This window comes from Lagenorhynchus albirostris, chromosome 5 (genome assembly GCF_949774975.1).
Source record: "Lagenorhynchus albirostris chromosome 5, mLagAlb1.1, whole genome shotgun sequence".
Lineage (NCBI taxonomy): Eukaryota > Metazoa > Chordata > Mammalia > Artiodactyla > Delphinidae > Lagenorhynchus > Lagenorhynchus albirostris.
The window spans coordinates 51,597,558-51,610,812 of NC_083099.1; the positions used below are offsets into that span (position 1 = coordinate 51,597,558).

At 39.0% G+C, this 13,255-nt stretch overlaps 1 protein-coding gene across 1 annotated transcript in view; it reads left to right on the forward strand.

Moving 5' to 3' along the window:
- Positions 1 to 13,255, forward strand: part of FNDC3B (fibronectin type III domain containing 3B) — a 357,916-nt gene that overhangs the window by 257,880 nt on the left and 86,781 nt on the right. Inside the window, exon 9 of the mRNA XM_060150005.1 lies at positions 897 to 956. Within this exon, the coding sequence (XP_060005988.1) occupies positions 897 to 956 (60 nt within the window). The remainder of the gene's footprint in view (positions 1 to 896; positions 957 to 13,255) is intronic.

Sequence of the window (13,255 nt, forward strand, 5' to 3'; positions counted from 1 at the left end):
GTTCGCTCTCCCCACTGGTACCCACTAGTTTGTTCTCTATATCTGTGAGACTGTTTCTGTTTTGTTATATTCATTTGTCTGTTTTATTTTTCAGATACCACATATAAGTGATAGCATACAGTGTTTGTCTTTGTCTGACTTATTTCACTAAGCACAATACCCTCCAGGTCCATCCGTGTTGTTACACATGGCAGAATTTCATTCTTTTTTGTGGCTGGGTAGATGCTGACATTTGTGAAGAATACAGTTATGCCCACACACACCCCTCTCACCTTTAAAAATTTTTTTAATGGGAACATTACGTATTTTCTGGAATGTTGGTGGTTTCCTCATGATTAAGTCAAGGTTCTTCTGCAGCTTCTGGTCAAATAAATGGTTTTATTTTGTGTAAGAGAACTATTTATCGGCATGCATCTGTAAGAGAGCTGTTTATTAGTATTGATATGTGAGGGAAGCAGATTGAGGTTTCTTGAAGAGAGTTGAGAAGTTGAAGCTATTGGGGTTCTTGCCAGGACAAGTCTGGGAGCCCCCTTCAGCTGACAGCCGGTGCTGTTATTTACACTTAACGTTTATCTGGGTATCTTTCTGTTCAGCTTGCTTCCTTATTTACTTATTTTTATGTAGTCATTTTGAAGAAGTGGTAAGATATTTTGGAATTTTATTCATAAGTTAGCCTTGCCGTTTTCCAGGTCCAGAATGACACCATTTCAAGGAATCTCATGTGCTAGTCCAGAAAAATGATAATACCAAGCAGGAGAGTTTATTTCTGACTTAAGGTGGAAGTAGAAATAATAGTTCTTGAATCGCTATTGGTACCTGACTATGAGACCCAAATCCAAAACCTGTTTTATTTTTGAAACTGGTATCATTGACTAAGAAATGATTTTTCTTTGCAGCGGAGAAGAATTAGAATGTAACCTGAAAGATCTTAGGCCAGCAACCGATTATCATGTGAGGTGAGTATTGGGGAATTCAGATTGCTAAAATAAATAATATGCTCCTTTCTAAAAGTGTTTGGTTAACAGCACTTGCCTAACTAAAAGTGTCAGTACCTTTGCTCATCGGCCATTCCTTGATGTCCTACACTTGAGAGCATAGAGATTGGGAGTCCACAGATGTGCTTCTGGTAATAGAAGAGTAGATGATACCCTGAACAGAATTTAAGAATTATTTTTGCGAAGTAATTTTTATTTTACGTAGTCTCCTAAGATCCGTTGGAATGCGTGGTTTAATATATAATATTTTTTTCTATAAAGCAATAATTTTTTACCATGGGTATATCAGTTATTATAGACCTTCCATGTAAACTATATGTTCAGCCAGTATGACTAAATAAAGTCCTTCCCATGTTTCAAGTTTGGACCTAAAAGGCAATACGTTTTGAAGTAAGTAATGCAAATATCAAAATTATCTCTAGCAAGAGCTAATGCAGTTTTCCAAAACAACTCACATAGTTTGCTACCGAGTCTGAACTCTCTACCATGACTGCTCTGGAAGGCAGGGCTAGCTGATCTCAGGGAGAGACCCAGCCAACCACAGACCTGCGAGAACGAAAGTATCATCTAAGTGTTTACAGAGCTCATCTGATTACTCAAAGATACATCCATACATCCATCTGCAAACAGGCAGATTTTTAAATCTGAATGTGATCCATAATATCGTTTAAATTTTCATTTTAATTTAAACTTTCATTTTATTTAATTTTTAATTTGATCAGAAATTCTCATTTTATCTAATAGGGTGAACAACAACAAATTCTCCTTTCTTCAATTATATATGTATATATCAAGATTATGTAATAAAATTGCAACCATCAAGCACACACCCTTTATTACACTTTCCAAAGGTTAATTCACACCACACGTTCCCTCTGTGGTGGAGTAGAGGCAGGGTAGCCTAGCAGGGAGAGCGTATGTTAATTATTAGGCAGCTTGAGGTCTACTCTGGTTCTTCCCATCAATTGACTGTTTTAACTTTGGTCAATCACAGAGAATCCATGCCACAATTTTCTTGGTAACAAAAGTAAGGAAAGTAGGGGGGTGTTTAGATTATAATATCTTATTAGCTGCACAAGTGTTTAAAACTATGTTTAAAGCAATACATAAAAGAGCAAGGTTTTTACATTCAGTCATAAAGTGTATATCTGCTTAGCTATTGTTTTGTTTAGATGAACTCTGTTGCAACCATCTTTTCCTATTTGAATCAAAACTTTTGGATTTTGAGTGAATTAGCTTAAGCCCAAACTTATTGAACTTTTCACACCGTCTGTACAAGCAAAAAGATTTGTATAACTTGTGAAGCTGAGATAATAGTTTAACCATTCTTTGAAATGGTTGATTTAACAACAAACCAGAAAATGTAACACCATATAGGTAGTCCTGTAAATGTTCTCCATTAGACATTGTTAACACGTGTTTCCTTTTTTCTCTTTTAATGTTCATTGTCACTGCTTTACTAAAGGTTTACTTTATTAATTTTCTGCTCATCCATGAGTTGACAATAACTTTTAAAAAAATTTTAAATGTCACAGTCTGCCCTTTATTTACTGTCCTATCTGTTGTGTTGCCCTTTGTATCTTTTCAACGCCTCTTACAAAGGGTAAACTTGAGAATACTTGCTCATTAATTCTTTTTATGTATCTTATGAACACCTTAAACTTCTGGGCAGATAAAAGGAATAATTAATGGATTCCCCAAAAGACACAGGAGCATGAGGTAGTTACCATCTAGAGGCCTTGGATCCAAGACTTCCTCCTAACACATCGGGGATCCCACCCTTGTGACATATTTGACACTTGTGTGACACCACACATAAAGAGCCTAAGGCACCACCAGCGGTCATTTGGTCTAGTGCCCTGCTGGCCAGAGAGATGGAAGATTCTCCATCTCTTTGATCCTGATCTCTTTACTTTTTTATACAGCAGGTTCTCATTAGTTATCTATTTTATACACATCAGTGTATACATGTCAATCCCAATCTCACAATTCATACCACCACCACCACCACCACCCCCGCCGCCGCTTTCCCCCCTTGGTGTCCATATGTTTGTTCTCTACATCTGTGTCTATTTCTGGCTTGCACACCTGTTCATTTGTACGATTTTTCTAGATTCCACATATATGAATTTATATATTTGCTTTTCTCTTTCTGACTTACTTCACTCTGTATGACAGTCTCTAGGTCCATCCACGTCTCTACAAATGACCCAATTTCGTTCCTTTTTATGGCTGAGTAATATTCCATTGTATATATGCACCACATCTTCTTTATCCATTCGTCTGTTGATGGGCATTTAGGTTGCTTCCATGACCTGGCTATCGTAAATAGTGCTGCAGTGAACATCGGGGTGCATGTGTCTTTTTGTTTTTTCCACATCTTTATTGGAGTATAAATGCTTTACAATGTTGTGTTAGTTTCTACTGTACAACAAAGTAAATCAGCTATATGTATACATATATCCCCATATCCCCTCCCTCTTGAGCCTCCCTCCCCCTCCCCTCCCTATCCCACCCCTCTAGGTCGTCACAAAGCACCAAGCTGATCTCCCTGTGCTATGCGGCCGCTTCCCACTAGCCATCCATTTTACATTTGGTAGTGTATATATGTCAGTGCTACTCTCTCACTTCATCCAAGCTTCCCCTTCACCCCTGTACCCTCAACTCCGTTCTCCACGTCTGCATCTTTATTACTGCCCTGCCACTAGGTTTATCAGTACCACTTTTTTAAATGTCATATATATGTATTAGCCAACGGTATTTGTTTTTCTCTTTCTGACTTCACTGTGTATGATAGATTCTAGGTCCATCCACCTGACTACAAATAACTCAATTTCGTTCCTTTTTATGGCTGAGTAATATTCAATTGTACATATGTGCCACACCTTCTTTATCTAGTCATCTGTTGATGGATATTTAGGTTGCTTCCATGTCTGGCTCTTGTAAATAGTGCTGCAATGAACATTGTTGTATGTATATCTTTTTGAATTATGGTTTTCTCAGCGTATATGCCCAGTAGTGGGATTGCTAGGTCATACGGTAATTCTATTTTTAGTTTTTTAAGGAATTTCCATACTGTTCTCCATAGTGGCTGTATCAATTTACATTCCCACCAACAGTGCAAGAGGGTTCCCTTTTCTCCACACCCTCTCCAGCATTTGTTGTTTGTAGAGTTTCTGATGATACCCATTCTAACCGGTGTGAGGTAATACCTCATTGTGGTTTTGATTTGCATTTCTCTAATAAATAGTGATATTGAGCAGGTTTCATGTGCCTCTTGGCCATCTGTATGTCTTCTTTGGAGAAATGTCTATTTAGGTCTTCTGCCCATTTCTTGATTGGGTTGTTTGTTTTTTTTTATACTGAGCTGCATGAGCTATGTATGTATTTTGGAGATTAATCCTTTGTCCGTTGATTTGTTTGCAAATATTTTCTCCCATTCTGAGTTTCCTTTAGTTTCCTTTGCTGTGCAAAAGCTTTTAAGTTTCATTACGTCCCAGTTGTTTATTTTTGTTTTTATTTCCGTTACTCTAGGGGGTGAGTCAAAAAAGATCTTGCTGTGACTTATGTCAAAGAGTGTTCTTCCTATGTTTACTTCTAAGCGTCTTATAGTGTCCGGTCTTACATTTAGGTCTTTAATCCATTTTGGGTTTATTTTTGTATATGGTATTAGGGAGTGTTCTAATTTCATTCTTTTACATGTAGCTGTCCAGTTTTCCCAGCACCGTTTATTGAAGAGACTGTCTTTTCTCCATTGTATATCCTTACCTCCTTTGTCATAGATTAGTTGACCATAGCTGTGTGGGTTTATCTCTGGGCTTTCTATCCTCTTCTGTTGATCTGTATTTCTGTTTCTGTGCCAGTACCATATTGTCTTGATTACTGTAGCTTTGTAGTATAGTCTGAAGTCAGGGAGTCTGATTCCTACACCTCCCTTTTTTTCCCTCAAGATTGCTTTGGCTATTTGGGGTCTTTTGTGTCTCCATACAAATTTTAAGGTTTTTTGTTCTAGTTCTGTAAAATATGCCATTGGTAATTGTATAGGGATTGCATTGAACCTGTAGATTGCTTTGTGTAGTATAGTCATTTTCACAATATTCATTCTTCCAATCCACGAACATGGTATATCTCTCCATCTGTTTGTGTCATCTTTGATTTCTTTCACCAGTGTCGTATAATTTCCTTAGTACAGGTCTTTTACCCCCTTAAGTAGGCTTATTCCTAGGTATTTTATTCTTTTTGTTGCAGTGGTGAATGGGATTGTTTCGTTAATTTCTTTCTGATCTTTCCTTGTTAGTGTATAGGGATGCAAGAGATTTCTGTGCATTAATTTTGTATCGTGCTACTTTACCAGATTTATTGATTAGCTCTAGTAGTTTTCTGGTGGCATCGTTAGGATTTTCTATGTATAGTATCATGTCATCTGCAAACAGTGACAGTTTTACTTCTTCTTTTTCAATTTGGATTCCTTTTATTCCTTTTTCTTCTCTGATTGCCATGGCTAAAACTTCCAGAACTGTGTAGAATAATAGTGGCAAGAGTGGCCATCCTTGTCTTGTTCCTGATCTTAGAGGAAATGCTTTCAGTTTTTCACCATTGAGAATGATGTTTGCTGTGGGTTTGTCGTAGACACCCTTTATTATGTTGAGGTAGGTTCCCTCTATGACCACTTTCTGGAGAGTGTTTTTTTTTTTTCCTGCGGTACGCGGGCCTCTCACCGCTGCGGCCCCTCCCGCCGCGGAGCACAGGCCCTGGACGCGCAGGCCTAGCGGCCACGGCCCACAGGCCTAGCCGCTCCGCGACATGTAGGATCCTCCCGGACCAGGGCACGAACCCGCGTCCCCTGAATCAGCAGGCCGACTCCCAACCACTGCGCCACCAGGGAAGCCCTCTGGAGAGTTTTTATCATAAATTGGTGTTGAATTTTGTCAGAAGGTTTTTCTTCATCTATTGAGATGATCATATGGTTTTTATTCTTCAATTTGTTAATATGGTGTATCACATTGATTTGCATATACTGAAGATTCCTTGCGTCCCTGGGATAAATCCCACTTGATCATGGTGTATGATCCTTTTAATGTGTTGTTGGATTCTGTTTGCTAGTATTTTGTTGAGGACTTTTGCATCTATATTCATCAGTGATATTGGTCTGTAATTTTCTTTTTTTGTAGTATCTTTGTCTGGTTTTGGTATCAGGGTGATGGTGGCCTTGTAGAATGGGTTTGGGAGTGCTCCTTCCTCTGCGATTTTTTGGAAGAGTTCGAGAAGGATGGGTGTTAGCTCTTCTCTAAATGTTTGACGGCATTCACCTGTGAAGCCATCTGGTCCTGGACTTTTGTTCGTTGGAAGATTTTTAATCACAGTTTCAATTTCATTACTTGTGATTGTTCTGTTCATATTTTCTGTTTCTTCCTGCTTCAGCCTTTGAAGGTTATACCTTTCTAAGAATTTGTCCATTTCTTCCAGGTTGTCCATTTTATTGGCATAGAGTTGCTTGTAGTAGTCTCTCAGGATGCTTTGTATTTCTGTGGTGTCTGTTGTAACTTCTCCTTTTTCATTTCTAATTTTATTGATTTGAGTCCTCTCCTCTTTCTTGATGAGTCCAGCTAAAGGTTTATCCATTTTGTTTATCTTCTCAAAGAACCAGCTTTTAGTTTTATTGATCTTTGTTATTGTTTTCTTTTTCATTTATTTCTTCTCTGATCTTTATGATTTCTTTCCCTCTGCTAACTTTGGGTTTTGTTTGTTCTTCTTTCTCTAGTTCCTTTAGGTGTAACGTTAGATTGTTTAGTTGAGATTTTTCTTGTTTCTTGAGGTAGGATTGTATTGCTATAAACTTCCCTCTTAGAACTGCTTTTGCTGCATCCCATAGGTTTTAGATCATCGTGTTTTCATTGTCATTTGTCTCTAAGTATTTTTATTTCCTCTTTGATTTCCTCAGTGATTTCTTGGTTATTTAGTAACATATTGTTTAGCCTCCATGTGTTTGTGTTTTTTACGTTTTTTTCCCCTGTAATTTATTTCTAATCTCACAGCATTGTGGTCAGAAAAGATGCTTGATATGATTTCAGTTTTCTTAAATTTACTGAGGCTTCATTTGTGACCCAAGATGTGATCTATCCTGGAGAATGTTTTGTGTGCACTTGAAAAGAAAGTGTGTTTTGTTGTTTTCGGATGGAATGTCCTATAAATATAAATTAAATCTATCCTGGTCTGTTGTGTCATTTAAAGCTTGAGTTTCCTTATTAATTTTCTGTCTTGATGATCTGTCCATTGGTATAAGTGAGGTGTTAAATTCCCCCACTGTTACTGTGTTACTGTCGATTTCCTCTTTTGTAGCTGTTAGCAGTTGCCTTATGTATTGAGGTACTCCTATGTTGGGTGTGTATGTATTTATAATTGTTGTATCTTCTTCTTGGATTGATCCCTTGATCATTATGTCGTGTCCTTCCTTGTCTCTTGTAACATTCTTTAAAGTCTATTTTACCTGATATGAGTATTGCTACTCCCGCTTTCTTTTGATTTCCATTTGCATGGCATATCTTTTTCCATCCCCTCACTTTCAGTTTGTATGTGTCCCCAGGTCTGAAGTGGGTCTCTTGTAGACAGCACATCTCTGGGTCTTATTTTTGGTTGGAACATTTAATCCATTCACGTTTAAGGTAATTATCGATATGTATGTTCCTCTGACCATTTTCTTAATTGTTTTGGGTTTGTTTTTGTAGGTCCTTTTCTTCTCTTGTGTTTCCCACTTAGGGAAGTTCCTTTAGCATTTGCTGTAGAGCTGGTCTGGTGGTGCTGAATTCTCTTAGCTTTTGCTTGTCTGTAAAGCTTTTGATTTCTCCGTTGAATCTGAATGAGATCCTTGCTGGGTAGAGTAATCTTGGCTGTAGGTTCTTCCCTTTCATCACTTTAAATATGTCATGCTACTTCCTTCTGGCTTGTAGAGTTTCTGCTGAGAAATCAGCTGTTAACCTTATGGGAGTTCCCTTGTATGTTATTTGTCATTTTTCCCTTGTTGCTTTTAATAATTTTTCTTTGTCTTTAATTTTTGTCAGTTTGATTACTTTGTGTCTCGGCATGTTTCTCCATGGGTTTATCCTGTGTGGGACTCTCTGCGCTTCCTGGACTTGGGTGGCTATTTGCTTTCCCATGTTAGGGATGTTTTTGACTATAATCTCTTCAAATATTTTCTCAGGTCCTTTCTCTTTTCTCCTTCTGGGACACATTATAGACATGAATGTTGGTGTGTTTAATGTGGTCCCAGAGGTCTCTTAGGCTGTCTTCATTTCTTTTCATTCTTTTTTCTTGATTCTGTTCCACAGCAGTGAATTCCACCATTCTGTCTTCCGGGTCATTTATCCGTTCTTCTGCCTCAGTTATTCTGCTATTCATTCCTTCTAGTGTATTTTTCATTTCAGTTATTGTATTGTTCATCTCTGTTTGTTTGTTCTTTAATTCTTCTAGGTCTTTGTTAAACATTTCTGACATCTTCTTGATCTTTGCCTCCATTCTTTTTCCGAGGTCCTGGATCATCTTCACTATCATTATTCTGAATTCTTTTTTCTGGAAGGTTGCCTATCTCCACTTCATTTAGTTGTTTTTCTGCGTTTTATCTTGTTCCTTCATCTGGTACATAGTCCCCTGCCTTTTCATTTTGTCTGTCTTTCAATGTGGTTTTTGTTCCACAGGGTGCAGGATTGTAGTTCTTCTTGCTTCTGCTGTCTGCCCTCTGGTGGATGAGGCTATCAAAGAGGCTTGTGCAAGCTTCCTGCTGGGAGGGACTGGTGGTGGGTAGAGCTGGGTTTTGCTCTGGTGGGCAGAGCTCAGTGAAACTTTAATCCACTTGTCTGCTGTTGGGTGGGGCTAAGTTCCCTCCCTGTTGGTTGTTTGGCCTGAGGCGACCCAGCACTGGAGTCTTCAGGCCCTTTGGTGGGGGTAATGGTGGACTCTGGGAGGGCTTAAGCCAAGGAGTACTTCCCAGAACTTCTGCTGCCAGTGTCCTTGTCCCCACAGTGAGCCAGAGCCACCCCCTGCCTCTGCAGGATACCCTCCAACACTAGCAGGTAAGTCTTGTTCAGTCTCCTGTGGGGTCACTACTCCTTTCCCCTGGGTCCTGATGCACACACTCCTTTGCGTGTGCCGTCCAAGAGTGGAGTCTGTCTTTCCCCCAGTCCTTTTGAAGTCCTGTAATGAAATCCCTATAGCCTTCAAAGTCTGATTCTCTGGGAATTCCTCCTCCCATTGCCAGACCCCCAGCTTGGGAAGCCTGACATGGGGCTCAGAACCTTCACTCTAGTGGGTGGACTTCTGTGGTATAAGTGTTCTCCAGTTTGTGAACCACCCACCCAGCGGTTATGACTTTATTGTGATTGCACCCCTCCTACCATCTCATTGCGACTTCTCCTTTGTCTTTGGATATAGGGTATCTTTTTTGGTGAGTTCCAGTGTCTTCCTGTCAATGATTGTTCAGCAGTTACTTGTGATTCCGGTGCTCTCTCAAGAGGGAGTGAGCATATGTCCTTCTATTGCGCCATCTTCCAGAACACATCACTTTTAGTATTTTTAAAAAATTCTTTCCTAAGAAAAATGTCTACATACAGTCCCAATTGTAGTTACTTTGCTCTGGCTCTTCCACAGTGCATATAGATCATTCATTCCCTTTCCCTGTACAGCCTTTCATTTTTCAAGCTAGAGAATACTCTTAACACTTCCAGCCCCTACGTAGGGTCAGTCTCTTCTGCCTTGAATTGCTTTGGGAGGCACCTTGATGGCATAGTAGGCAGACCTTGGAATTTGGAATTAATGACTCAGGCACTTACTGAGGGTATGTGATTAGGCAAGCCATGTAAGCTTCAATGTCCTTGTTTTCTCATTCATAAAATGAGGATAATAACGATACCAGCCTCAGAAAGATGATGTGAGAGCAAATGAAATATATGTGCAAACCTATTATAAATCTGTAACACCTATAAATGTTTTGTTTGTTTTGTTTTTCCAAAGTGGTTGCAGATTTTCCACACTAATAATAAAAAGGACTTCATGATGAAGTTTGACCATACCACTCATTATTTTATTGAGATAAAGATATATCATAATTGGAGCTGAAAAAAGCAGAGCAAAAATCTCTTTTTATGATGCAGTTAACGTTCTCAAAATCTTAGTTCCAGGAATGTAAGCTTTTATCAACACAGTAGCCTCAAATATAATTTTAAATTTAATAGTCACCTATAAGGCCTCAAAAAGCCACATGGAAATATTTCCTAACTTTTTCACAACAGAAGCTCCAAACAAATTCCATTACTGTACACCTGCAAGATGAACAATTATATTTATTACCGTTTTCATTTATTTGTACATTACCAATTTAGAAAGTGTCGCCTTATAGGAAGTCTGGAGAGCCAATGATAAAAACAGATGTTTCTTGTAGCAGTGTCAAGCAGGCTGTATTCTCCTTCTAGTTGTTAATAGTGCACATTGACAAAGGCCTGCAGAAGTCTCTGTTCAAATCACTCTTCCGTAGAGTGAAAGGTTTCTTTCTCAGCTCAGGTACTGACATCTCACCTAGGGCTCCTTTCTTGATGCTCTTGGTTTTGCTATTCTGATTTCATCCCCTTCACATTGCTTGCTTGGTATCTTTATGGAATTCTTTTTCTCATTTTCAGTTTTTTCCTCCCTCCTGTTAGTGAGTATGGTCAGAGTTCACCAGTCAGATACACAACCATATTTTAAAGTAGCAGCCTCTCAGTCATGGAGTCCTGTCATTGAACTGTATAGTGCTTGGCATCAGTTCCTAGGCAAGAAGAGTTCTTGAATTCTACTTGCCATCACCTCACTGTTATTGGGAATAATTTATTAAGAGACCAGTGGCATCCTTGAGACGGTGCTATAGGTTATGTGTCTGTAGCTGTTCAGATTGGTGCTTGCTATGCCCTTTAGTCCAAACTCCACATTGAAAATTGTATCCTGAGACATTTCAGGTTTTAAAGATTATTTTCCTCACTTTTTGCTATGTATTTTCGTGTCATTGCTCCACATCTATCTGACCACTTTTTTTTTTCTCCTAGTGATTGAGGAAAGTAATTCATCAATAATTCCTCTATTATGTTGATTTAAAAAATTTACGTGTTGGGTCCTGGGTTATTTTTATTAAAGTCATCACTTTTATATTAGTTTCCCAGTTCTTACACAGATTGCTTTTTTTGGTTTAATGTTGGCTGAATGTTTAAAAGGAATCAATTTGTAATTGTCAAAGCGTATTTATTCAGTGTTTCCATATAGGGTATTTTGTTATGGAATGACGCCACCAATGCAGAGTCTCCTCTGTGTGTGTGTGTGTGTGTTGAGGAAGAGAGAGGAATGAGAAAAATCCAACACATACATACATACAAATAAATAACATTCTGTTTTATAATACTTAGGCATAAGTATGTAACTTTACAATCACAAACATTTATATATTCATTTATTTATACACATACAAAGAAAAGCATATTCCTCTTTTTTTGTTTTTTTTTTTGCGGTACGCAGGCCTCTCACTGCTGTGGCCTCTCCTGCCGCGGAGCACAGGCTCCGGACGCGCAGGCTCAGCAGCCACGGCTCACGGGCCCAGCCGCTCCGCGGCACGTGGGATCCTCCCGGACCGGGGCATGAACCCACGCCCCCTGCATGGGCAGGCGGACCCTCAACCACTGCGCCACCAGGGAAGCCCGCATATTCCTCTTTTAATTGGTAGTTTTATGATTAATAGTCGCATTGAAACAATCATTTTACTGTGAAAGTCAAGAATTTATATTTTTATCAATGATAGGATAATCAGGAATTTGAGTGTTGGAATGGATAGCAATTTCAATGCAGAATTTGAGGCCGTTTTCCAGTCATTGTCATAAACAATTTGGCAAAGAGGTTGCCGAGAGATGATATCATGTAATAACATTTCCCAGAAAAATTATGTGATGAAACAATCCAAAAATATGTGGTTGACCAGCTCAGTGTGGAGTTATGAAATAGGTGTTATTTTATTTTTTTTTAACATCTTTATTGGAGTATATTTACTTTACATGGTGTGTTAGTTTCTGCTTTATAACAAAGTGAATAAGCTATACGTACACTTATATCCCCATATCCCCTCCCTCTTGCGTCTCCCTCCCACCCTCCCTATCCCACCCCTCTAGGTGGTCACAAAGCACCGAGCTGATCTCCCTGTGCTATGCAGCTGCTTCCCACTAGCTATCTGTTTTTTATTTCGTAGTGTATATGTGTCCATGCCACTCTCTCACTTCCTCCCAGCTTACCCTTCCCCCTCCCCGTGTCCTCAAGTCCATTCTCTACGTCTGCGTCTTTATTCCTGTCTTGCACCTAGGTTCCTCAGAACCATTTTTTTTTTTTGGTTCCATATATATGTGTTAGCATACGGTATTTGTTTTTCTCTTTCTGACTTATTTCACTCTGCGTGACAGACTCTAGGTCCATTCACGAAATAGGTGTTATTGACTAGAAATTGCAGCTCCTGGTATGTTACAGACGTGCTGGAGGAAAGGGGAGGCAAATTTCTGAAATTCTTGGAGCACCTGTTCCATACACATTTAGTTGGTACTTAAACTGAAACAAATGTGCAAACCCAACACAAGATTAGTTATATCCTTAGAAAAGTGTATTCCTCTTTGCTGGTATAAATGCTAAAAGAACTGAATTGTTTGCTGATATATTTAACTTAGGACACTCGTCCTACTCCACAGATCTTCCTGTCATATCGTGGTATTTAGAGAAAACACATCACCATCATGTGAGAAACATGATTGCAACATTCTTCAAAATGTAATGTCATTTACAGAGACTTTTCTGTGAAAAATTACTGGTAAAAGCGGAGCAGGTAGTTATTACAGTTATTAGTTGCTATCTATTTACTGAACAATTTGAATTGACAGATGTAATCATGAGGTACTTAGATATCATGTCAAGTTTTAGGTACTGAGTGCAGCACATTTATATTGCCACGTGAAATAGATCTTGTTTCCTTTGCAGACAGACTTTTTACAAGTGCAGAGCATTGACTCCTCATTTAGACAAACTATAACATTCTCTGAGTTTAAAGACAAGGGCACTAACTCCTGCCGACCCGTACAACTGTCCGTCCTCAAGTACCCCAGATTTTTACTTGTGCTATCAGGTTCCTTCATTCCTACTGTCATCCTCCCAACCTGGCTGTCAGGAGCCTCCTTCTCTCGTGTTTCTCTAGCCCAATAAGTATGGATTTGTGA